This window comes from Streptopelia decaocto (genome assembly GCF_964273445.1).
Source record: "Streptopelia decaocto genome assembly, chromosome: 8".
Lineage (NCBI taxonomy): Eukaryota > Metazoa > Chordata > Aves > Columbiformes > Columbidae > Streptopelia > Streptopelia decaocto.
In genome coordinates, this window is record NC_138662.1 from 21,721,815 (window position 1) to 21,747,199 (window position 25,385).

The window sequence follows — 25,385 nt, forward strand, 5'->3', positions numbered from 1 at the left end:
CAGTGAAAAAAGGCATTTGATAAAGGTTCTTTTAATCTCTAATTGTCCTCTAATTTTAATGTACAATTCCTTTTTCATGCTTACGATTTCTTCCTTATTGCTTTTATTAGAAATAATTTGCTGACACTAGTTAACATCTACCTCTTTGGCCATCACTTCTTATTCATTTGAAGACCATATGTTCCCATTAAAATATTTTTCTATCTTCTCTTTTTTCCCCCCTGTTGTTTGACTTTGAAATGTTCAGTTAAACTGCCTGAGCTACCGTGTGCACTGGTGACCCCGAGCATCTGGAAAACACATCGTTTGAACAACACAGACTCAATACAAAGCCCCCAGCCCTGAGCTCCTGCGCCCCGACGCCTCACAGAGCCGGCGCGGTGGGTCTGCGGCACCGGGTCGGTTCTCTATCGCTGGATCAGCGCTGTGTGCAGCTCCCCCACAGTCGCTGAACCCGGGTTTGCTCTTTACAGAGCTACTAAAGCCTCGTGGGGAAAATGCCCAATTTGGGATTAATACCTTTTTTTATTTCCCCCTGCATTGCATTGCTCAAAATTCCTGCATGGGAAGAGAGGCATTATTGACCAGTTACTTGGAATGAGAGAAGAATGCTTAAGATTCAAAACCACAAACAGCGCATGTACACTCGAAAAAAAATTCTCAGGACAGCAAAAAAAAAGCAAGGGAAAAATTTGCTAAAGATTTAGGCCCTTATTTAGCCGTCACAGAAACCACCTAAAATCAACAAGGCTAAATCTAGCTGCATTATGGAATAATTTATATGCCTGAAGCGACGCAAGGAAACACAGGAAGCAGGACCATATTGCGGGTTTCAATACGCCCTGCGGTACAGCGAGAACACGCTGTCCCGTGGCCGCGCGGCTCGGAGCGCCAGCGGGCCCCCCCGCGCGGCTCGCAGCGCCAGCGGGCCCCCCCGCGCGGCTCGCAGCGCCAGCGGGCCCCCCCGCGCGGCTCGCAGCGCCAGCGGGCCCCCCCGCGCGGCTCGGAGCGCCAGCGGGCCCCCCCGCGCGGCTCGGAGCGCCAGCGGGCCCCCCCGCGCGGCTCGCAGCGCCAGCGGGGCCCCCGCGCGGGCGAGCAAACCAGCGGAGATCTGCACAAAACATGCGGATCCTGAACCGCCACGAGCGAGCCAGGTACACAATCACGCTGCTTAAAACCTGCCATGCAAGACACACAAACGAGGGTCAGGAAATCAGTGGTATAAATCGGTTTACATCAGCCACTTCCGTGCTAAGTTACCGCAACAGGATGCAAGTCCTGCGGTGCTTAACTCCCACACGAATGCTTGTGTCTAAAGGAACCATAAAGGCGGTCGGATGGCTCTGCGGAGGGAGAGGACGCTGCTCTCAAGTGCGAGTTCGCAGCAGGAGCACGTTTAAAACACTCCTGTTGTAGGAGGCCCGTTGAAGAAGAGCAGAAGGTGCCCAACGGGGCCGTGCTGGGGCAGCGCCGGCCCAGCCCCAGCCCTGGCAGCGCTTGGCTGGTGCTTCACACAGACTGAGTTTCAGAGAGGAACCTTCAGCCCAGAGAACTTCCAGCTCCCACTGATTAACTGGGGTGGGAGCAGCACACACGGGTAAAAAGCCCCACGTTTGTGTGTATATTGCAGTACGAAGGATAAAAGGTGAATGAAGTGAAACTTGTGTGTTACTTACGATAATCAGTGTGGATCTCATCTATTTCTTCCTCTGTCTGGTCCTTGGTGAAGGTCAGGCTCTACAGAAATCACACAAACGTTTATTTACACAAACAAAATGATGATAAAGATACATACTTTAAAACTAGAGACCTAAAACTGGAAGAAGGATCAGCTCTGTTTTCCCCCCCACCAGCTCTTACGATCTCATCTGCAGATGGTAATAGATAATTAAAGTAGACAGTAATCTATATATTCAAAGTACATATACATGCTGTCTTGCTTTGCTTTAACACAGCCAACAGGACTACGTCAAAACACTCCATATAACACCCAGCATGTGTGCACCATAAAATATTTCCTAACGCTGTGCAACAAACATGCTCCACAAGTCACAAAAGTATCATATGTCATGGGAAAGGAACAGGCGCTGCTGCTGATGCGGAAGAAGGAATTTGCGAGCTAAATCCTCCAGAATTCTAGGAAACAGAATATTCCCCACGCTGCCATGGAGGGTCAAAATCCTCTAATATGACCAAGGGGAACATTCCTCAAGAATTTCTATTGCAATAAAAAAATGCTACTACTTAATGGTTTGGACATCAAAACATCGGCAGTACACCCAGAACTGCCCGTGACGAATGAACGGTATGAGAAAACCACGTTGATTAGAAGATGGTATGTGCCAATCCCAACATGCAACCTGGGAATCCGAGAATTCCCATGATAATGGAATAGGCAAACATGTTCAGTGCCCACCCTGCAATTTCTCCCGGCCACCCCCTCTTTGAGAACATGGATAATTCACTTACATTTTCACCGGTTTTATTAAATTCCAGCTGAAGCCGAACCTTCTCATTCTTCTCCAGCTCTTTAACAATCTCTGCAACTGTTTGAAAAGACAAGCAAGGGACGATAAATAAATCAAGAGATGTAACAGCACTGAGTGAACCTACCACAAACCTCAATCACCAGCGGGCACCAGCTCCGACCCAGAGCAAACTGGGACGGCAGCCGCGGGCAGAGGCAAACGGGACGGGTCCCAGCGGCGCTGGGTGGGGACCAGAGGGACGGTGCTGTCCCCAGCGCCACGGCTGGGACCAGCAGACGCTCGGGAGCCGCGGCTCCGTGCAGCAGCTCAGGGCTCGCGGCCCTGTCCCATCACCCAGGCTGTTCACACCCTGCCTGGATCAAACCCGGGGGAAAACAGCCTTTTCAAATCGTATCTGAACCTCGCTCTGACACACTGTAGTGCTTCTGTGGTGCACGGGCAGGTCTTTCAGAAAGAGTTTCCATTTTATAATGTCTCTTTAAACAGAAAATAAAATATCGACATGGACTGTGTATTGTATTTGTACCTCCAAGGCAACCCCAAACCGCCTGCAGGCTTACATCCAAACCCAGAGCGCAAAGACGAACTACAACCTGCTCTAGCGCCTAAGTCAGACACTTCCAAACCGTAAAACAGACCCAACTGCGTGTAACATTAAAACCACAGCTACGCAAGATCCTGCATGGTTTACTTTGACATTTCATAGCATGGTTTGGGTTTCAAGGGACCTTACAGCTCCTCCAATTCCAGCCCTGCAATGGGCAGGGATACCCTGCACAGCCCCGGCTGCTCGGGGCGGCGCCACCGGGGCCTCCCCCTCTCATGGTGAAGAATTTCCTTCTTACATCTATTTACTTCTACAAATCTGTTTCTACACTTAATCATTTTCACAGTGCTCCTACGTAGCTATGGGCATTTATTAAAATAAACACTATCACTAGACAGTAACCAGAGAACAAGAAGCTTATTAAGCTTTGAAGGAATAAAACCTGTTTAAAACTAGTTTCAGCAAAATTCAGGAATTTGACACTAATGCTTCGGCAGAAGCTCAGCTATGTGTATGAGATGGTGACCTTGGGTCCACTGCTACCGCCGCAAGTACATGTCTGCATCCTAAGGGCCAGTTTAATAATTCACCCTTTATAAACAGGTGTTGAGCCAGAACTTCATAGAAGTTTTGCGTGATTTAGGGCAGGGCAGGCCAGCTCAAGTACCCGGCAGCACTCTAGGGAACTCTTCGCTTGTTCCCTCCGTTCGCAGGCAGGGGCTCCCGGCGCCACCGCCGTCCCACCCGAGCCGCTCCGCTCGACTGCCCGAACCGCTGCCATCCCACCCGAGCCGCTCCGCTCGACTGCCCGAACCGCTGCCATCCCACCCAAGCTGCTCCGCTCGACTGCCTGAACCGCTGCCATCCCACCCGAGCTGCCCCGCTCGACTGCCTGAACCGCTGCCATCCCACCCAAGCTGCTCCGCTCGACTGCCTGAACCGCTGCCATCCCACCCAAGCTGCTCCGCTCGACTGCCTGAACCGCTGCCATCCCACCCAAGCTGCTCCGCTCGACTGCCTGAACCGCTGCCATCCCACCCGAACCGCTGCCATCCCACCCGAGCCGCTCCGCTCGACTGCCTGAACCGCTGCCATCCCACCCAAGCTGCTCCGCTCGACTGCCCGAACCGCTGCCATCCCACCCGAGCCGCTCCGCTCGACTGCCCGAACCGCTGCCATCCCACCCGAACCGCTGCCATCCCACCCGAGCCGCTGCCATCCCACCCGAGCCGCTGCCATCCCACCCGAGCCGCTCCACTCAACTGCCTGAACCGCTGCCATCCCGCCTGAACCGCTGCCATCCCGCCTGAACCGCTGCCATCCCGCCTGAACCGCTGCCATCCCGCCCGAGCTGCTCCATCCCACCCGAGCCGCTCCATCCCACCCGAGCCGCTCCATCCCAGCCGAGCCGCTCCACTCGACCGCCTGAACCGCTGTCCTTGCTGGAACCAAACACAGCCTCACAACAACTGTGTGTGCTGGTTCTCATCCCAGACACTTCCTGAAGTCCTAGAAAGCGGTTTTTGAAAGCATTTATGTTTATTTTCAGAAGAGCTCAGGCACAAACTAAGCAGTGACACTTGGCACCTAATTCACTTATGCACTTAACCTTCTTAGTCAAGCTCTTAAAACGGTTACAGAGCAAAATGAAAAGGCGAACAGCGTTGGTTGCAGACTCGCTTTTCTCATGCACTTGCTCCCACAATCCAAGCCAAGAGCCGGCAAGCGAAACCACCATTCCAAAAAGCTGGAGCCTAAAGCTTGTCTGCTGAATTCATACTGTGCTCCAGTGAGTGACTTGATTTCTGAAACAGCACCGCGTGTGGCGGGACAGCCCGTGTAATACAGGAGCTGGACGCCAAAATGACACTTTATTTTTGAAATGCCACAGAAGTTGTGGATATTCAGCTGATCACACGTATATGGAGTTAATGTAGGAGCTTTTAATATTCACTCGAAATAAAAACTCCCCTATACTGTCAGATTTGTTTAATGATAACTAAGTGGAGTTTACTGTGAGGAACGATGCTGCTCATTTCTCTGCCTTCAAAGGCAGCAAAGGGCACACAACCCCAGCAGCGGCACGGCCAGGACACCCACGGCTCTGCCGCTCCCCGGAGACGAGCACCACAACAGCATCCTGCCACAGATTCCTGTCAAAGGACTGGTCGCCATAAGCTTCTAATCAAATACCAAATAATACAGTAGGAATCTGCTGTGTCTCACCACACGCAGCCTGTTTGTGCTGCTCCTTACATCACCTGCAGGACTGAACTGCGAGATGGCAAACGACACATCTTTGAGAAAGATGCATGTTCCCATGTTGTGTAAACCAGAACATAGCAGGAGGAGCTGTAATTAAACCCAATAAAAATATAAAAGTCTAAGTGTATAGGAGGAATAGCACAAATTCAGAACAAAAGATACATTAATAATCCATTCACTTACTAAGAACCTCAGGTATTTCCAATTTATGGACTAAAAGCCTCAGAGTCTAATTTGGAGGCACTGAATAAATGCTAAGTCAGTAAAAACATGGGACATTTTTCAGAACGGGGTTAGAACACCAGGAAGTATCAGAATTTCAACACAAACTCACATCGTTGCTGGATACTTCCAGAATACAGCAACGGGTTTCTGATCTTCCTTAAAGTTTCCTTTCTTTGCGCTCATCTTGATTTAGATGAGATAAATTCTTCCAGCTCCCTTTTTTCCACATATTCAAACCAGCCTTATTCCCACCCTGAGAACTAAGAGAAGGGGAAATCCATACAGACCGTGCACAACAGCTTTCCCAGCACTTCTGACTTACCCGATTTGGGGGTCAGAGCGTCACACTGAGCGTTGTACATGTGCACAAACTCCTGGTGCCGTTTAACGAGCTGCTGGCGGGTCCCGTGGGTGGACAGCCCGTGCTCCTTCAGCTTCTTCTTCAAATCCCGGTCGGAGAGCAGGTTGTAAACCACCTTGGCCAGAGGCTTCCGCTTGTGAGCAGAGCTGCAGGACACGGGAACAAACGCTTCTGTAATCAACGCTCCTATGGAGACCCAAAGACTGACATTTCCACAGGGTATTTCCCCCACTCTGGGTAAGAAGCACCCGAAAGGATGGTTTCCGCAGTGACAGACAACCGGTGACAGGGTCTCGCAGACCTGACAGCTCTAGGAAGCCAGAGCACTTCTTCCAGCCACCACGAAGACCATCTCAAGCACACAGAAGGTGACAGGTCTAGTTGGGTTTTCTTTAGGAAACACTGCTCATGTCACACAGACCGTGGCTCAGTTTAATATCTCCAGCAAAGGCTTTGGAATCAGCAGAGTGCAGCTCCCACCTCGCAGGGCAGGTCGGTGACACGGGAAGGGACGTTACCCAGAATGAACAGCATCTCCAGCCCAAACGGACCCTGCACAGGAGAACCTGGTGTTCCTGGCATCGCTCGGGAAACGTCTTCACCCCAGGAAACTGCCACAGAGAATCCGAGTCCTACCACAACTGTTTCCATCTCAAATCAGCAGCGCGGTTTCCTCCTGCACACACCAGCCCAGCCTGCCCTGCGGCTCCTGCTGAAACACACTCAACTAGCCCCGGGTTCCCAAATCCATCTGCTGCCTCGCTCACCTTCTTCAGCCTAAATTCTTTATGAGCTGCAGAAGAGCAGCACTGAGTGCGGCGCTTCCTTCCCTGCAGCGCAACAGCGGAGCTGCGCTGCTCTGAATCAGAGGAGCCGGCAGCGTGAACGGACCCACCTGGAAACCGACTGCGCTTCCAACTCAGCACCGTGAAAATACATTGCCAAGGTATTTACAAAGCGTAACAAAAATGATCATTAATTCATCTACTCTCATATAGCCCCTGTAGCACAGCTGGCAAAAAAAACCAGATATTACCATGATATGTTCTTCAGGAAAAGAATTTTTCCAGATTCTTTGGGGAAATACAAAAAACGTCATTGAATAACTAAATCTTTTGAAAGTCTTAAGAAAGCTTTGTATGTATTCTGACTCCCCAGCAGCAGCGATGGCAGCTTGGCGAGCAGACACAAAACCCGCTCACACCATTTGGAGCCTGATTGTCGGGGTTTCCACCCTCGAGAAACGCGGCGCTCGTCGGGAACACACGCTGCTTGTAATCGCTTGTGCAGCTTGTGGGGAATACATTGTCAGTTCTGCTGAAACCCTGCTCGGCTGTTCATCAGCGCAGCATGTGCTCCGAATTCGAGGATAAACAGCTAAAATCGCTCAGAGAAGAACTCGAGATGTGCTGTTACTGGAACCCCAACAACAGCGCCAGAAAACAAGCGCACTGCCCAACGCCGGCAGTTGGCACTCAATGGCCAGGCCCTATGGAGAGGGGTCTCGTGTGGCACTTCCTGAAGACCCAAGCACTCCAGATAAAACAAGCAAAATGTAAAGCTCTGCCAGGGACATGGGCCAGCACCAGAGAAAAGCTGGCTTTTACTGCCGTCCATTAGCGCAGAGAAAACACTAAAAATGTCCTAAATGGAAATTAAAATGTAACATCACATTTCAATGTTAATTTACCACTTACCCATCTTCCAAGCCCTTTAGCTTATAGACTGGCGTTCTAAGCATGACTGGGCAAAATAAGAGCTTTAACGTAAAACTACTTTCTAATTCCAGGTTCAGAGGAACTGGAAATAAAAGCACGCAGTAAAACCACATGCCGTAAAAGGCCCTCGCAGTTCTGGTCAGTTAGAAATAATAATGGCCTGAACTTACGCTAGTAAGTAAAACCACCCCAAGCGTACACGTGTGACGGGAACGTGGCGACCGTGACAAGTCCTGGGGCGGGGGCATGAACTCCGAGGCAAGCGCTGATCTGATGGAAACCGAGACCTTAAAGAAACAACCTTGGCTGGGGGAACCTGAGACGCAGCACGGTGAGCGGAGGAGGTGCCGTTTTGGTTGGTGCCCTGACAGCTGGTGAAGCAGTTGTTTGGCCCACTCGAACCAGGGGAAGCCATTCACTCACCACGCGAAAAATGGGAGCAAGTGTTATCTGAAGAGAGTTTTAATGCTAGCGAGAGAAACGCGGTGAGAACAACGCACAGGCAGTTCCGCTCCCTGCACTGGATTCTTTAAAACACTGTCCAGCGTTTTCTTGCCACTAGGAGCCAAAAAGTAGTTGTGGTGGTGATCCACACACTGTCTTGAGAGGGGACAGTCACCACTATCACATTATAGAGTGATTTTAGAGGGATCTATACAGCAGGTAACCAAGAAACAAACCCAATCCACTGTATTATAACCCGTCAAGTAACACATATAATTTCAGCGGTGCAGAAAAAGGGCTATCTGCACGCGGGCGCTGCTCACCTCCTGAGGCTGTCCTTCTTCTCTTCGCTGGCCAGGCAGCTGTCCAGGTGTTTGTTGATGTACTGCTCCGGAACGGCCACCCCGCAGACGGGACACTCCACTGCAAGCACGGGACAGGAGCTCACGGCGCGCGGCACAGGAGCTCACGGTGCGCGGCACAGGAGCTCACGGCGTGCGGCACAGGAGCTCACGGCGCGCGGCACAGGAGCTCACGGTGTGCACACAGCCACCAGCACGCGCGCTCACCTGGGACCCAATGCTGACTGACGACCACGCAAACCCAGGTTCCAGATGTCTTTATTAAAAGACCTGGCATGTCTGTGCAGAATGTTCATTATAGCTCTCCGTTGCACCAGAACACCTATTTCGCTCCCTAGCTAGTATCAGAATGGCTCTCATCTTCCCTGCTGGCAGATGGGACGAAATCTCCAATACAAATCTAGGCTAACACGCACCCGCACAGAGACCTGGGGGCTGATATCAACATATGCAGATTTCTGTGCTCGTGTTTTTCACTTGTGCAGTAATTTCACTGCTGAACAAAGGAGCTGCTTCGCTGTGGTGAGACAGTGCAGCACAGACCCTGTTCTCGTCCTGTTCCCAGCGAGTGGGTCCCAAGGGGGCAGTCGGCTCGAGGAACCGGCCGTGCGTCAGCTCTCGGCACAGATAACGCCCTGTGACAGCGCGGTGCCACTGACACCCTGCAGCCTGGCACCCCGAGCTCACTATGCTTCTCACACCGTATTTTCAAGCAGCAACTATAAACATGACCTGTGAAGACAGTCAGAAAACACAGACTTCAAATATTCATCTTTCTCAGTCCCACGACGTCAAAACCAAAAGGCTTTAACTGAGCACTATGGGCAAGAGGCTCTGGAACTGACAGCCTCTGCGTTGTGTGCGGGGAGCTGGCGCTGGTTTAAAAGACAAAACAAACAACAACCTATGAAAACTGCTGTGAAACGCTGTGGGAATCGGGAGAGCTATCTGGTAACACTGCTGTGCAATGCCCGACTCCCATGACATCATATCCCAGCCAAAGGTTAAAAACACAACACAGTCGGGACAGTAACATAACACAATAGTTCTGAGCAGCCTATTATTGTATTTGAAGTTGACGTTTCAATTCTTAACACAGAACAAATAATACTTACTACAGGCACTTCAGCAATGCCTCATTTCAAGCCTTCCATTTATCTTGTTTGACCAACTGCTTTGCATTTGTGGAAACAATTTCAATGTAATGCATGCTCAGGATTTAATAAGGTCATAAAATTGTAAGCAAGTGAAAATTTCAATTGCTCAAGAATAAATGAGAGGTAAAATTTCATATGAGTTTTAAATTACTAACGCAAGCAAGTCTGATCCTTAAAACCAGGAATCGTAAGTTCAGGCCAAGCGGATCCCACTCACGCAGCCGCTCCTCTGGCCGTGTCACATCTCCACGCACTATTTATCCAACTAACGAATAAACACGAACTTCAGAGCTCCAGCTGAATAAATCATTACACAAAAGGATAATTTTAAAAAAGAAAAGAAAGATAAATATCAACTAAGAAGAATCAGTGTTGTACTCCTACACAGCCTTTTATTTTAATTGAGGTTTTTAATTGGATCAAAGGATGGCTGCCAGCCTGTCAAAGCTAAGAGGATTCTGTCATTTGATTGTAGTTGATCAGTATAAATGGGCATTTTCATGCTTCAGAATAAATTGATCTTAACAGTGTAGAATGACAAGAACACCACAGATTACTTCCTTTTGGAGAGTATGGGTAGGAACATTAACAACACTGAAGCCATGATCGTTTGGATTGCGGGTGCACCCCCAAACAGCAAACACCTTATAAAATACCTTGCTCGTGGTGACTTAGGGCGTGAGAGCAGAAGGACTGCGATGTTGTCCATCTAGTCGTTAAGGGGGGGAAGAGAAAATTACTTCATTTTTTACTAATTCTGTTGCACAACTATTGTTTGTAAGAGTTGTTACTCAAAGCAAAGGAATCTGTGAGTGCTGAACTCCTTCGAATCGCTTGGCATCAGCCCAAGCGGCCTCAAGGGCGCTGTGGACACCGCGGGGAGCAGGGGGACGAGCACCCCGTGCTCAGCGTCCAGCGCCACCGCCAACCTCAGCCACGCCAGGGAACGGAGCAGGACACACCGAACGCTCAGCCTCACCTTTCCTGACCGCTTTCAGCAGAGATGTTGAAGGCTTCTCGTGACCTTGGGCACATTCAGGACTCTCTCGGGATCCCAATTCATCGTCTTTACCATCGGCCTCTGCAGCAGCGCTGTCCAGGCTGTGGTGATCCTCAGTGCTGAAAATCTGAGCTGTTCCCGCCGGGCCGTCTGCTGTTGTTGGGGCGCAAACCTCTGCCTTTCTGAAGAAGCTGTCGATCGGTGGCACCTCTTCCTTCAAAGCCGGCCGCGAGCCAGGACCGCTGCCGGGGCGGCTGCCGGCGGGGCGCCCGCGCGGGGCCAGCGGAGACGGGCTCTGCCGCGCGTCCCGGACCAGCTGGAGCAGCTGCTGTCTGGGGGCAGCCAGAATTGACACGGTCAGCCACACTGCGCACACCGGCTTCTGCTTTGAGAGAAATCAGAGCTGTTCCCACTCCTCCCTCCCTGCCCGCGCCGCCGGGAGCAGCCCAGCCTCGCACACCAGCTCCTTACCACCCTGAGCTTCTACCTAAACTAGTCACCTTTTGCAAAGGTAATAAAATGCCTTGAGAGGCACCGCGCGGAACGCAGTGAAGGACAAAAGGTTTTCCCGTTGCTTGGAGAAGGCAGCGGACGGTTTCAAGGCAGAGCTCTCCAAGCAGCGTGTCCCAGAGCTGTGACACAGGCTCCGCAGCCAGAGCCCAGCACAAAGTGTCACATCCCCTGTCCCTGTGCGTGTCCCAGCCGAGCAGAGCCCCATGGACACCTGCACGCTCCTCGGGCCTCCAGATTTAGCACCAGGTAACCCCAACTATTTCACAGAAATCAAATCCCATCCTAACAACAATTTGATAATAAAGGTTGCTTTATTTACACCATTAGTCTGCAAATAACCATAGCGAATTTTTCCTTGTATTGAAGGATAAAGACTTATGAATAGACTCTTCCGAAGCAATCTGATCTTGGCACAGAATCAATGGAAAGAACACTAGGACAAGAACACAAAAACTTGTTTGCCAAAACACATATAAATTCTCAGTGCCTTTTTTTTTGTGGGAAAATACAGAAAATGCCAGTACTAAACTGAGAAGAGAAGAGGCCCAGGATGGCTTTTTCCAGAACACAGTATTTTGGGCCCATGGAGCAGCTTTGCTGGCCGGGTGATGACATCTAGTGGTCCCGACAGCTGGCACCCCCAACCGGCACCCCCCAAACCAGCACCCCCAATGGCACCCTCCAAAAGCAGCACCCTCCAAAAGCAGCACCCCTGGAATGGAAGGGCTGGGCCCCACGGGCACTCCTCGCACAGCCCTGGGCTCTCCGACACAACCTTCACCAACAGCCGCCCCTCTCCCTTCACCCCAAAGCCGATCACTCAGATTTCTCGTTATTCCCAGGGACTCTGCAGTTGTCGCTGGAGCGACCTGGACCAGCCGAGCAGAGGGAAGATCAGCCGCGGCTCAGGCTCGGAGGGGCCACGCAGCCCAGCTCACCCCCGCCATCCCCGCACCGAGCAGCTCACCCACAAACTGGTCCCACTGGTAAACCCCAGAACAAACCCATTTCCAGCAAGCTCTTAGTTTTGCATGCAGTTTTCTACACTATCTATTATATGCTCTTAAGAAACCAGCACAGGCTACCATCACCTCCAAAAGGGTTTAGCAGACACAAGTCTACCTCCCTGGCACAGAGCAGTCAAGGCCTGAGGGCTGACAAAGCTCAGTTTAAGCGCACAAGAACTTTTGAAGGCTGAAAGATGAATTAGGAAGATATCAGTGGGTCCTGACACCCCCCGCTCTACCCATGGCTGTAACCCTCCCCGGGACCCCCCGCTGCCCCCGCGCGCCTGGGGCAGGGACCTACACTTCTTCCAGTTCAGCCGGGGAGGACAGGCACACTAACGCACCGCTCGGCACCCGCGCTGCCCGTTGGCTTCAGTAACACCGGCAATGGATGCTGAAGATTCTTCTTCAGGGCTGCAAGACCCACCTAAAAAATTTCATTTTCCTCCTTCATCAAGATCCTGCTTCCCGTTTTACGGCCCAATTACTTCTCCCTTGCCAAAGTAATGACACAGAGCAAGCAGGAATCTACTGCTTCCACGTAAATAAGCTCCAGGGAAGAGATGGGGTTGTGAATCTGCCCGGAACAGCTCGCACAGGACAGTCCAAACCATACAAAAAGACCATTTCTCTCCTTGAAATCCCTTCTGCAGTCCCTCTGGAAGTTAATCCGTGCATCAGAAATGATGGTGCTGCTCTCTCCAGCACTCTGAGTTGATGTGTTTATTCCTCTGACTCACCAGCTGTCACGGAACCCCGATTAGGAAACTAAGATATAAGCTTGAAAGTAAAAACACCTTTTTCTTCCCTGTGCATGAAAAAAGCACAGATTGTTTTCAGCAAGGACTAGTTTTCTACTTACACAAGTATAATTCTAAATTCTCTTGCTAAATTTTCTAGCTAGGTGATGCAGAAACTGACAACTCTCATCAAATTAATCTCTTTACTAGAGGACAATGAAATTAATTTCAAAGCGCCAAAACTTTACACTTATTATTCTTGAAGACACTAGCCTCGCTGCAGCTGCTCAGAGCGCTGTCCATGCAGCAGGGCGGGCACAGGCCGCGCTCCTGCCTGCGGAACTGACCCGCTCAGGGATGGATTCGCACAATCACACAGTCCCAGAGTGTCAGGGGTTGAAGGGCCCTGGGAAGCTCATCCAGTGCAATCCCCCCATGGAGCAGGAACACCCAGATGAGGTTACACAGGAAGGTGTCCAGGGGGTTGGAATGTCTGCACAGAAGGAGACTCCACAACCCCCCTGGGCAGCCTGGGCCAGGCTCTGCCACCCTCACCCCCAACAAGTTTCTTCTTCTATTTAAGTGGAACCTCCTGTGTTCCATTTTGTACCCATTGGCCCTTGTCCTGTCACTGGTTGTCACCAGAAGAGCCTGGCTCCATCCTCCTGACACTCCCCCTTTCCATATCGATCCCCATGAATGAGTCCCCCCTCAGCCTCCTCTTCTCCAGCTCCAGAGCCCCAGCTCCCGTGGAGCAGCGGAGCACAAGCTGAGCAGAGGCTGCTCCAGCCGATGGGAGCTCCAGCCCTCATCTCCGTGGCCTCCTCTGGACTCGCTCCAACAGGTCCGTGTCCCTCTGATGCTGGTGCCCCCGGAGCTGGACCCGCACTGCGGGGTCTCACCAGAGCAGAGGGGCAGAATCCCCTCCCTGACCCGCTGCCCACGGGGCTGGTGACGCAGCCCAGGACACGGGTGCTTTCGGGCTGCAAGAGCACACGGCTGGCTCACGGCCAATCCTTCAGCCCCCAGCACCCCCACATCCTCCTCCTCAGGGCTGCTCCCCAGCCATTCTCCTCCCAGCCCGTGTCTGTGCTTGGACTGTGCCGACCCGCGTGCAGGACCCACTTGGCCTGGTGGGACCTCGGGAGGTTGGCGGGGCGCCCGCTGCAGCCGGGCAGGTCCCCGCACGGACCCCGTCCCCCCACTCCACGGTGAGCAGCGCTGTGAGCGGGACCAGCACTCGGTGTGTTGAGACGGTTCCCGTTCCAGACACGCTGAGCTGGAGCACAGCTGTTCCCTCGCTAAGCACCACCTGCATTAGCATTTGCTTTCCCTACAGGCCTGACTTAAGAAATGTCTTTGCATTTCGGAAATACTGAAAAGATTTAAGACTTAATTTTCACAAACACTGAGCTACCTGAGGCTCAAAGTCAAGTCAGATGGACTCGAAGAGCTTAGCAGGTTTCAAAAAAAATCAATCCCCAGGCTTTGGATTTGTTTTGGGGAGGGCAAAAAGAAACCACAGCAGATGTGGGAAGGGGCAGACAGAAGATTTGTCCCGTACCTGCATCGCCTGGGCAGAAACCAACAAAGCTCTTGTGCTTTAACGATACTCGTATCACACAAGACTCTCCGGACAAGTGCTGCTCCCCTCCGACTCGGGAGCACCTGAGAGGCATCCGAAGCGACACCAGATTCACTTGGTGTCCCTGTTCCCCCGCCGAGTGTCCCTGTTCGGCAGCGACCGCAGCTGCCCACGCGCTGCCGGGCCCTCCTCACCGCGCCGCTCCCCGCAACGCCACACCAGCGTTTGTCTTAGTGATTGAGCTTTATGTTGAGAAATCCATTGAACTCCAAGTCACAAAAGGAAAGATTATTGAGCTGCTCTGACTGGTAAGATTTATACTGGTCCATTAAAGCGGTCAAAAAAAATTAACGTTTAAGATTCAATATCATAATGGATCCAAGTCAGCACTACTTGTTCCCTACCAAATAAGACATTACCAAAAAAAAAAATAGTAATCCATTTATCACTAGGAAATACCAAAGAAAAAGTTCAAGCTAAAATAATGGAACAGTAGAATTTCAATCCTTCAAATAAAATCAATTCAATCTAATAGTGGTCATACAGAAGATTAGATTTTCATCACAGAGAAACTCTCTCAAGAAACAAAGCCATAAACCGAGCCATGCTTCTGCCACTCCTGAAACCAGGAATCCCATTGACTTCAAGCTCCAGGTTCATTCCAGAGAAAAGCTGATAGAGTATTTGTCTCCTCTAAATGCAGGAAAACCTACAGAGTACCCAGCAAGTCACTGAGCTGCTTCTCATCAAACCACAGACCAGAGCAATAAAGTCACCGAGTACCTGGCGGAGTTAAAGCTCTTCACTAGGTCGTCTAACAGCCGGTTATTTCTCAGGTCAGATTCCGAGGCTGCCTATTAGAAAAAGAAAGAAAACGGAAAGAAAGAAATGAACATGCCGTGAAAACAACAAATACCCAGAAAACGCTCAAGGGATCGATAACTGGGTTCTCTGATCTCCGCCCCAACCACCCTGCCCCAAACTGCTGTGTCAATGGAGATGCATAAGGTTAAACATATTTTCCTGTAAAATATCACACACTGCAATAAATGCCCAGGAACTGTAAGTCTGAGAAATCACAGGTGGTAGATAAAAATGAAGCATAAAGCTAAAGCAACGAAACCCAGTATACGCCGTCTCCAGTAATGCTTTATTGAACCCTGGTTTTAATTGTTTTGAAAACCAAAGCAAGGATCCCATGAATATGATAAGAACATCAAGCAAAAAGGCATGAAAAACTGATGAAGGGAAACGTGAATCTTTTGAGTGCTTACGGAATGAAAATATGAATTACGGGATTACTTAGTGCATTCAATACATTCTTTTGAAACAATTTCCCATTTTGATCTCTCTGGCTATCTTGCTGCTCTTCTGTTTTACAAAGTTTGTATTAGTCTTGCTCATATCAATACCTGTGATTTTTCAGAAGGCCACGGTTCAAATGTCCTCCCCAAAGACGTCCATCGAGTGTCTGCACTTGATTGAACGTTCAGAAACTGGCAAAGCTACAAACAGACCTGTTTTCCAGTCTTGAAACGTCTACTCCGGTTCATGCTTCAGAAACACACAAGAAAATTACTTCTATTCTGCCAATATTCCTGAAGTGCCATTCATTGTTTTTAGGCAGCCTATCATTTTTAGGAGTTCAAGAGAGCCCAATTGGCCTAAGACGAAAAGACTAAGGCCTAGAATAAACTGTATTCTGTGGTCTTTAATCAGAAAAAGGCCTTAAGTCAGATTGTAATAATCAGCCACCTGCAGATGGGGCAGAACCTGCCTCTAGTGCCTTCCACACCTACGCCAGCCCCACGCGAACGCCTCCCGTCCTGGTGCGGGACGGCCCCCTCGGCCCCAAAACGGCGACCCAGCACAGTCTGAGCTGGGGACACCGCTGGGCGCTCCTCGAGGGACGGAGCGGGGCCGCCCAACCGCGGAAAATCAAAGCGCTCACATTTCAGCACTCGGGCTTTAAACGACGGTGTATTTTAACTAATTAGCAGGCAATACTAAACGTTTGACGGCAGCGTGCACGCGGCTCTGAGGCACAGCCCAGCCCCTGCCCCACCTGCAGCGCTGGCAGCAGAGCGGCTCCGGCAGCACAGCGTGCCCGCGGTGAGCACCGCGCTGCAGCCAGAGCACCGCGCTGCGCCCAGCTGCCCGCCAGCATGCCCATGGTGAGCACCGCGCTGCAGCCAGAGCACCGCACTGCGCACAGCCACCCGCCAGCGTGCCCGCGGTGAGCACCGCGCTGCAGCCAGAGCACCGCACTGCGCACAGCCACCCGCCAGCGTGCCCGCGGTGAGCACCGCGCTGCAGCCAGAGCACCGCGCTGCAGCCAGAGCACCGCGCTGCGCACAGCCGCCCGCCAGCGTGCCCACGGTGAGCACCGTGCTGCAGCCAGAGCACCGCGCTGCAGCCAGAGCACTGCGCTGCGCCCAGCCGCCCGCCAGCGGGACCAGAATGAGTCATTGAGCTCAGCCCAGAGGGAAAAGGTCCCGAGATCTGCCAAAGAATAAATAAAAACAAGCTGAGGGAATGAAAAACACTTACCACGAAGCATGCTGGACAGTGAGTTTTGGAGGACAAAGACTGCCGGATACAGAGGGAACAAACTGGAAAAAGGAGACATCATTTTTAAATAGGCATTCTTCCAAATGCAGTTCAACACTCTTACTAGTATATTGCCTTTTTGTACAATATATGCAAACTATTCCACAATACACCAATACTGAAAATACACCATTTTTCCATGGAATTATGATTACCATTGTAGAAAAATAAAAATAAAAAAATCCATATTTATGGAAGCATCTCCCAACATTTACTGTGGGTCCCTCTGTCCACAGCAGGAGCTCACTTGTGCTGCACACGGGAGCAGCGCCGTGCTGGGACCGCGCTCCCGGCGCCGGGGTTGCCGCGGCTCCCGCTGGGCCGCTCACCCGCCCCCCGCGCGGCCCAGACGGGCTCCCCATCCCCGCTCCTTCCCAGCTGCTTCTGCCCTTTCCAGACCAGGCCAACCTGCTGCTGAGGGAAAGGGCTGAACCGCCGGGACGCAGCACCGAACACAGACAGCTTACAGCTCCCCCAGGAAAGCAAGCCGTGCTACACCCCCATCACAGCACGCTTCAATAGACTCTTCGGTGAAATACGGCCCAAGCTTCACTTTGCCACAGTAAATTCCTGAAATTATTCTACTCTCTACTTTTTTATGAGCTTCCATAATTACTTCACGACATAAAACTTCAATCACTCTCCAGCAAAAAGAGACATTCACTTGCTAAATTCACTGGACGGAGCCTCAGCACCAAACAGGTTTAGCAACAGCCACCTAAGCAGATCACAGAATCACAGAATGGACTGGGTTGGAAAAGACCTCAGAGATCATCGAGTCCAACCCTTGGTCCAACTCCAGTCCGTTTAGTAGATCATGGCACTAAGTGCCATGTCCAATCTCAGCTTAAAAACCACCAGGGACGGCGAGTCCAGCACCTCCCTGGGCAGCCATTCCAATGCCTGACCACTCTCTGCACAGAATTGCTTTCTAATCTCCAGCCTCAATTTCCCCTGGCAGAGTTGAAGCCCATGATGTATTTCAAAGACTCTCTGTGGAGGAGCCTGAAAAGCAGCAGAGGCATTAATGCTCTAATTCAACACTTAAAACCACAAATCCACCTAAGTATCCCAAAATTACATTATATAATAAGGTGCTATACAGGAGGAGGAACTCATAAAAAAATATAAATAAACTTTAACTGACCAAATATGAATCAAGGTGATAGGCGCAGCCCACCAGCCTCTGACAAGCAGTCACCTTCAGCAAGCCCCGCACCGACCCGCGTTGGCAGCCACCGCAGCTCGTGGCCAGCGGAGCCGAGGAGCCTTCAGGGATAATAAATCACGGCAGCTCTGGGTCTCGCCGCGTGTGGCCGGGGCTGGCGCTGGGCCCGCGCGGAGCGCACGGCAGCCTCACCACTGCGGCCCGGTGCCTCCTGTCCCGCTCACCTCTCCTTGCTACAGACAAACAGCACGGGACAGCACACCACCGAGCACCCAGCGCTGCCACCAAGTTCACCGCCACACGCACCCACCGACCAAACTGCCCTGTAAAACCACATCTACCTAGTTAATTATAAGATTCACCTGCAGCGCCGTATTTCAGTGCACAGAAGAGAATTCCAAAGCATGAATTTAAGCTGATAACCTGGGTGCCTAATAGCAATGACAGAATGAGAGCACACAAATCACTGCCAGCAATAAACAATCGCTGCTGAGTTTAAACTGGAAGGAGCGAGGTTGTGAGAAGGAAGAGGAATAAAACAAGCTTGCATGAGAAAAGTCGGAAATGCCATGATTTACACAGCACACGTCAAAGATCACAGTATTTTTTTAAAAATGAGCAATTCTGAAATCCGCTCAGCTGCAGGTCTAGCAGTAATTTCAACACAGATTTCAAGAAAGGAAAATCCCGTATGACAAAAGGAAGAGCTCCCTCCGACAGCAATGGCCACTTCCCGATGAAGAAGTCGGAGATGCAGGTTCCCCACACGCCGCAGCAGCAGCCGGAGCCGCTGCCCACGCCGGCGCGGAGCCCGGAGCACGACCCCCCCGGCAGAGAGGATGAGACATCCCAGGGCACAGCTCTGCCCGGGGAGGCGTCCGCGTTACAGAACACATTCATCTTCGGGTGCCCTCGGGATGTGAAAGAAATAGGAACGGGGCATTTATTCTGTCAATACAGACACAATCCCGCGCACCGGGCAAGTCAAACAGCCGCTGTCAAGAGAGCTCCTGAGTGCTACCAGCCACCCGAGAACAAGCGCAGGAGGAATTTTAAGTGGCTACAGGTGCAAAGAGATTATAGAGATGTCTACAGGCCCTGTCACAGACCACGAAGAAAACCAGAAACAGAAAAGAAGTTTTGCAAGCAAATGTATTTAATTTTCATCTATTCACAAATAATTACTCACTAATGGCAGAGGGGATTTTGTTTGAATTGTACAATCTCAGTGAACCAAAGAGAGCACACAGAGACAACAGAGTAGAAAATACTTCAAGAAATTTTGATTCCCTGTAGAAAACTTGGGCTTTCTGCAATTTGGAGGGGGAAATTCCATGTGTAATCTGTTAAAGAAAAGAAAGCAGACAGATTCTTTTCCAAGTTAAGGGCCCCTGAACCCAGCAGGTCACAGACAAGTGCAGAGCACTTCCCGTGCTCCCCCCACGAACGTGCTCTTTTCAATGGTGAGAGTTTGGCCAAGCTAAACCAAACTTATTGCCAAACTACAATGTCCTCCTTCATGTAAGGAAGGGGAAGTGCTATAGCTTCTGAACAAAACAATGATAAGTGTTTATTCTAAGGTGAGAAAAGGCAATGTACCGCCCCCTAACCTGACTCTCAGTGAGCCGCTTCGCTACCACGTCCCAGCAGATTTCAGCCTGAGGCACAGCAGCGCGAATATTGTACCTCATAGCGCTTCATGCTCTCTGCCATACAGCTTTGCATTTTGTCCCGCCCTCAAGATGTTATAAAAGATATTTAAATGAAGATTGCAGGAATAGGTGGCATTTTAGTGCCTTAATCCAGACCACAGGTACTTGTGCTGTCAGAGGCTGCAATCGCGACTGCACGAGGAAAGGCTGCGGGCGGCTGCCCGGCTGCCACCCCAAACCGCTCCTCAGGGGCAAGCGGCCTGAGCTGCAAGCAGGAGAGCTGCCTGTGCTGTGAAGGAAAGAGAGGATCGGTGACCTCTGCTCTGCGTACCAGCAAACGTAAATGGTCAGATGGTGCCTTGTCTCCAAAACTCTAAAGGGGAAGTCTCTTTTTTGAGGACCTTCTTCAGCAGTTTTCTGTCACTCAGCTAAAGCGCAAGAGGATTTCACCAGCCCGCAGGGTCACTCTCCAGTCTCGTGTTCCCTGGGAGAGATGTGTAGAGACCAAACCATTCCCTGCCGCTCCTCAGCGCACACCTTCCTCAGCCTGCCTGCCTGCCCTGGTCTGTCCAGTGAACGACGAGCCAGGCCCAAACGGAGCCACAGGGGAAGACAGACCCACCACAGCCCCGGTACGGCCGGGAACACACGGGAGGCGCGGTTACACCAAATACCTTCATTCTGAATTACGGGATAGAGGGAAGAATGACCTCACCGCCCGTTACTGACTTCCCACAAATGCCCCATGTACCTTGGCTCCCACTCAAGCAATTTTTATTAAAACTGCTGTTACTGTGCAATTTTTATTAAAACTCAAGTAAATTTAAACTGCAACCACCAAGTCAATAGTGATGCATTAACTGACCCTCCATAAAACACATTAATCACAGGACGGGAGGCACAGAATTCCAATGCAAAGGAAATAACAGTGTTGCGGTGACCCCCCCAGAGCCCGCACTGCTGGGGCTCGCACAGGACACAGCAGGAGGGACGGGAGCAGAGCCGGGGCGCAGCAGGATGGGACAGGAGCGGAGCCGGGGGCGCAGCAGGATGGGACAGGAGCGGAGCCGGGGGGGCAGCAGGATGGGACAGGAGCGGAGCCGGGGGCGCAGCAGGATGGGACAGGAGCGGAGCCGGGGGGGCAGCAGGATGGGACAGGAGCAGAGCCGGGGGCGCAGCAGGATGGGACAGGAGCGGAGCCGGGGGCGCAGCAGGATGGGACAGGAGCGGAGCCGGGGGCGCAGCAGGATGGGACAGGAGCGGAGCGGGGGCGCAGCAGGATGGGACAGGAGCGGAGCGGGGGCGCAGCAGGATGGGACAGGAGCAGAGCGGGGGCGCAGCAGGATGGGACAGGAGCGGAGCCGGGGGCGCAGCAGGATGGGACAGGAGCGGAGCCGGGGGCGCAGCAGGATGGGACAGGAGCGGAGCCGGGGGCGCAGCAGGATGGGACAGGAGCGGAGCCGGGGGCGCAGCAGGATGGGACAGGAGCGGAGCCGGGGGCGCAGCAGGATGGGACAGGAGCGGAGCCGGGGGCGCAGCAGGATGGGACAGGAGCGGAGTGGGGGGCGCAGCAGGATGGGACGGGAGCAGAGCGGGGGCGCAGCAGGATGGGACAGGAGCAGAGCGGGGGCGCAGCGCTTGGAGCGCCGTACTCACAGTTGTGCGAACACTGCGGGATGATCATGGCGATGTTGTAGTAATCGTAGCAAATCCCGCAGCGCAGCAGATCGTCCAGGGCCTGCAAGGGAACCGCGGTCACCGCACGGCGCGGGGGCAGCGGCCGCAGCGGCCCCGCAGAGCCGGCTGTGCGCCCCGCGGGGAGGCGGCAACGCACCGCGGGCCGGCCCGGAGGAGCGGGCTGAGCCGGAGGAGCGGGCTGAGCCGGAGGAGCGGGCTGAGCCGGAGGAGCGGGCTGAGCCGGCCGGGCCCTGGGCCGCCGCGGGTCCCGGCCCTGCCCGCAGAGCGCGGCGCGGAGCCGGCGCGGAGCCGGAGGCCGGGCTGCCCCGCGGGACGCGCCCCGGCCGCGCCCCCAGCCCCCGGCCGCCATCTCCCCGCAGGCCCCGCACGCACCTTGAGCGAGGCCAGGCTGGCCGGCCACGGCGGGTCGGGCAGCGGCAGGGCCATGGCGGCCCGGCCCGGCCGCGAGTCCGAATCCCCCGCGCTCAGCCCTGCCCGCCGACACCGCCGCTTCCGGCCGCGCCGGGGCTGCCGGGAGCTGTAGTGCGGAACGGGGCCGGAACGGGGCCGCCCCGCCGGGCACCGGGAACGGGCCGGGGCCGGCGCGCTGCCCCCCGCTCCACTTCATCTCGGTGTTCTGTGCTCCCGTAGCGGAGCCCCGGGTCCCGGGTCCCGGCTCCCAGGAGGGCGGCGGTGCCGCGCAGCAGCTCCCGGGCCCGCCGGCTCGTCCCCCGGGCGGGAGGCGCTGCGCACCGGGCGGGAGCCGCGCACCGGGCAGCCGCTCACGCCGCGGAGCTTGTGTCACAGCTGGAGCCAGTTCCGATTTCATTCCTAATGAGGTTTAATTGAACACCTGCTTGGGAAATTCTGAAACCCCATGGACCTACAGTAGTTTTTCTGCACCAAATGCACCATCTACCAGGCATTTTCAAACCTGCCTCTGCCCTTTTCAATGTGCCTGTAGAAGTTACCTAGTAACACAGATGCCCTCAAAGCCGCTAAACAACGGCACTGATTTGTTTGGTTCATCATGTTCATTGAACTCCACAGAGAGCACATGGGTGCAATAGAATTCTCAGCCACTGTGATAAGTTGTTTACTCGGGTGACAATCAGGTGTGTCACGGAGTGATCCCGTAGCCAGATGGCAGAGTCTTCACCCCCATTTTCCAGGAGATGTTCATTTAAAAAAACTCAATGAGATTTGGAAAAGCGGTTCCCGGCAGTGTCCCGGTGCAGCACCCCCCGGCAGTGTCCCGGTGCAGCACCCCCCGGCAGTGTCCCGGTGCAGCACCCCCGCCAGCGCCGCCGCCGCTCACGGTTCTCACAGGTGTGCGTCAGCCCTTTGCCATGGGAACGACCTTCTGCACAGCCCCGGTGTGCTGGGTTGCCATGGAAACGGGCATCATCCCATCACCTCTGTCCTGGGCATGGCCAGGTCTGGCACTTTGATTTGTGCAGAGTGGACATCGCAAATCCCAGGCTAAAAATACCTGGCCTTGGGGACGAAAAAGAGAAAAATGGCAGGTAGCAATGAACGTGGCCAATGTGCTTTCAGGTTTAATAACTGCCTGGGGGATTGGGGGACTTAGCACATTGCCAAAGTCACGTAGGACAGTATTGCAGAAATCGCACTGTCTTTGTACAACTCCCGTTTCAGGAAGCAGTGACTTCCCCGGCTCTGCCGCCGCCGCTCACGTCGTGCCCGTCGCACGTGCTGCTCACCAAAGGGGGTACAGACACCCCACTGCGATATCCACACACTGCACGCTGGCACAGATACTCCTGTTGATTACAGTGGCTGTAGCAGAGGCTTTTACACACACAAAGCTTATTTAAGTATTTCATATATTAGTCTGCACAACGATAGTGCCTCTCTTTGCTTCCTTCATTTCAGAGGTTTCTTTTAAGCACTTTACTGTGTAGCTGCTGGTGACTCAGATGTGCTGTTACCTGAAAACCATGTGCTTGCATGCCTGATTTTTCCTGTAAGATGAGTTTTTGTAGCAGTGTGATTTCCATGCGCTTACTGCTGGTTTGTGCTGGCCTGGGTTTGGATCAGACAAAGTCAAGTCAGGCTCTGTGACCCTGCACTCAGTGATTCGTAGGTATGTGTAAAAGGTTCTCCACAGCCTGCGTGATGGAGCAGGTCAGAAGGGGTAATCGTAGTGGTCTCTGCTGGCCTTACGCGTTATGAATCTCTGAATGTATATATTGGAATGGATCTGATTACTGTCTGGCACTCGCTGAAAGCGCTAGAATTTACAGAATAATTTCATTGCCATTCAAGTGCCCATTCTTTTCACCTCAAGGAATCCATTTCTTCTGCTTTCTCTGCAAGCTCCGAAAAATTATGTATCAATCTCTTGTGGTTCTTTTTCAGTGTTCTGTTCTTTCTTTCCCCTCATGTGCTCTGCTGATCTCATTCCAGGTTCACACACGTTCTGACATGAGCTTATGGGTTTGCAATTAACTTGTCCTCCCCAGGCACGGACATGAGGGTTTCATTACTGTAGCAATGTTTAATTTTTATTTTGGTAGGCTGATGAACAGCAAACAGCAAGGGGTTTACAGCTGAGCACCAGCCACACAGGCTGCTACTGAATAAAAAGCAACTTAAACTATTTCCACGGTAAAAGTGTGGGATCAAAAAGAGCTGGACACCCCGGAGAGCCCGTACGGTCACCTGAATGCGGCGGTCAGAGCCAGAGCAGCCCCGTTGCAGGCAGCGTGGCCAGTTGTGCCCAGTTTGGTCGCCCAAGTGTTCCCAGCTGCTCCCTGGAGGCTGCTGGAGCGCGGGGAGCGGACTGACAGCCAAGGCTCCTGCAGAGCCGGGACACTCATCCCCTCCATAGGAATCTTCCCGCTGCTTTATTGCCGCTTGGGGCTTTGCGGTAGCAGTCTAAGCTAGTTTATTTTGCTGAATTACCAAGCTACAATTTGTTATTGCACCCAGAACACCAAAAGAGAGAACACAGACCCTCCTCCCAACCCCCTGCAATATTCATTTAAATTAGCACAGCAGTGGGGACCAGGCAGGTTCTGCAAGCCCACTGCCCTGCTCCCTTAGCAGAGAAATGGGGACATGCTTGGCAGGAGCTGGGGCAGCCTGGCACGAAGCAAATCTCCAAAAGCTGCTCATTTTCATGGGGACTGTTGAGACAAAGAAAATATTTGAGAGGAGTTTACATGGCTCCCAGGTGGTTGTGCACAAGTTAATAATGTAAAAACTGCTAGTTCCCACGTGGGGCTTCAGCGCTGCTTGCGGAACTGTTCTGTGCTCCGGGCAGAGGGCTCGTGTCCAGCTGCCCCCGGGAGGTCGCGCTCACAACCAGGCACCCCCGGGGTACCCCCCGGGGTCTGCCTGTCGTGTCACGTGTCGCTGGACACGCTGTCTGACAGAAGTACAACCGCCCCATGGAAACCAGCCGCTGGGACACGGGCGCGTGGAGTGGGTGAACATCCTCCGAAGAACATGCTGTACTTCACAAAACAAATAGAAACCCAAACCATAGAACACTTCTAATTGTTTCTAAATATTTTTAGAGATTCCTTAACATTTAAAGCAGTGGAAAGTTCCTCATCACGTCATTCCCAACTAAAGAGAAGACTCTAAATACCATGAGTAAGATTGTTCAAAAACATTCGACATTGACCTAACTCTGCCTTTATATTAAAGTTGGCAGGGATTTATTGATTTCTACAGGCTAAATTTAGCCTGATGTTGAGAATTTTAGAACAAAACAATCCCACCATGAAGTCCTGACTCTTGAGATGGGAATATACGAAGTCCCTGACAAAGCAATCCTTTCAATAGCAATGTCAATTGAATATTCACCATGCCAACCAAGAACAGCATTTCAAAC

The 25,385-nt window shown here is 52.5% G+C and overlaps 1 protein-coding gene across 3 annotated transcripts in view; it reads right to left on the bottom strand.

Annotated features, from left to right (window-relative positions):
- Nucleotides 1–22,043, bottom strand: part of RAD18 (RAD18 E3 ubiquitin protein ligase) — a 35,397-nt gene extending 13,354 nt beyond the window's left edge. For all 3 annotated transcript variants that reach the window (XM_082060162.1, XM_082060161.1, XM_082060163.1), the window contains exons 1-9: nucleotides 21,914–22,043; nucleotides 21,500–21,581; nucleotides 16,964–17,025; nucleotides 15,197–15,267; nucleotides 10,548–10,900; nucleotides 8,373–8,472; nucleotides 5,849–6,033; nucleotides 2,470–2,546; nucleotides 1,677–1,737 (exon numbers count right to left, since the gene is read on the bottom strand). In XM_082060162.1, the coding sequence (XP_081916288.1) occupies nucleotides 1,677–1,737; nucleotides 2,470–2,546; nucleotides 5,849–6,033; nucleotides 8,373–8,472; nucleotides 10,548–10,900; nucleotides 15,197–15,267; nucleotides 16,964–17,025; nucleotides 21,500–21,581; nucleotides 21,914–21,967 (1,045 nt within the window). In that variant the 5' untranslated portion in view covers nucleotides 21,968–22,043. The remainder of the gene's footprint in view (nucleotides 1–1,676; nucleotides 1,738–2,469; nucleotides 2,547–5,848; nucleotides 6,034–8,372; nucleotides 8,473–10,547; nucleotides 10,901–15,196; nucleotides 15,268–16,963; nucleotides 17,026–21,499; nucleotides 21,582–21,913) is intronic.
- Nucleotides 22,044–25,385: the final 3,342 nt, after the last annotated feature.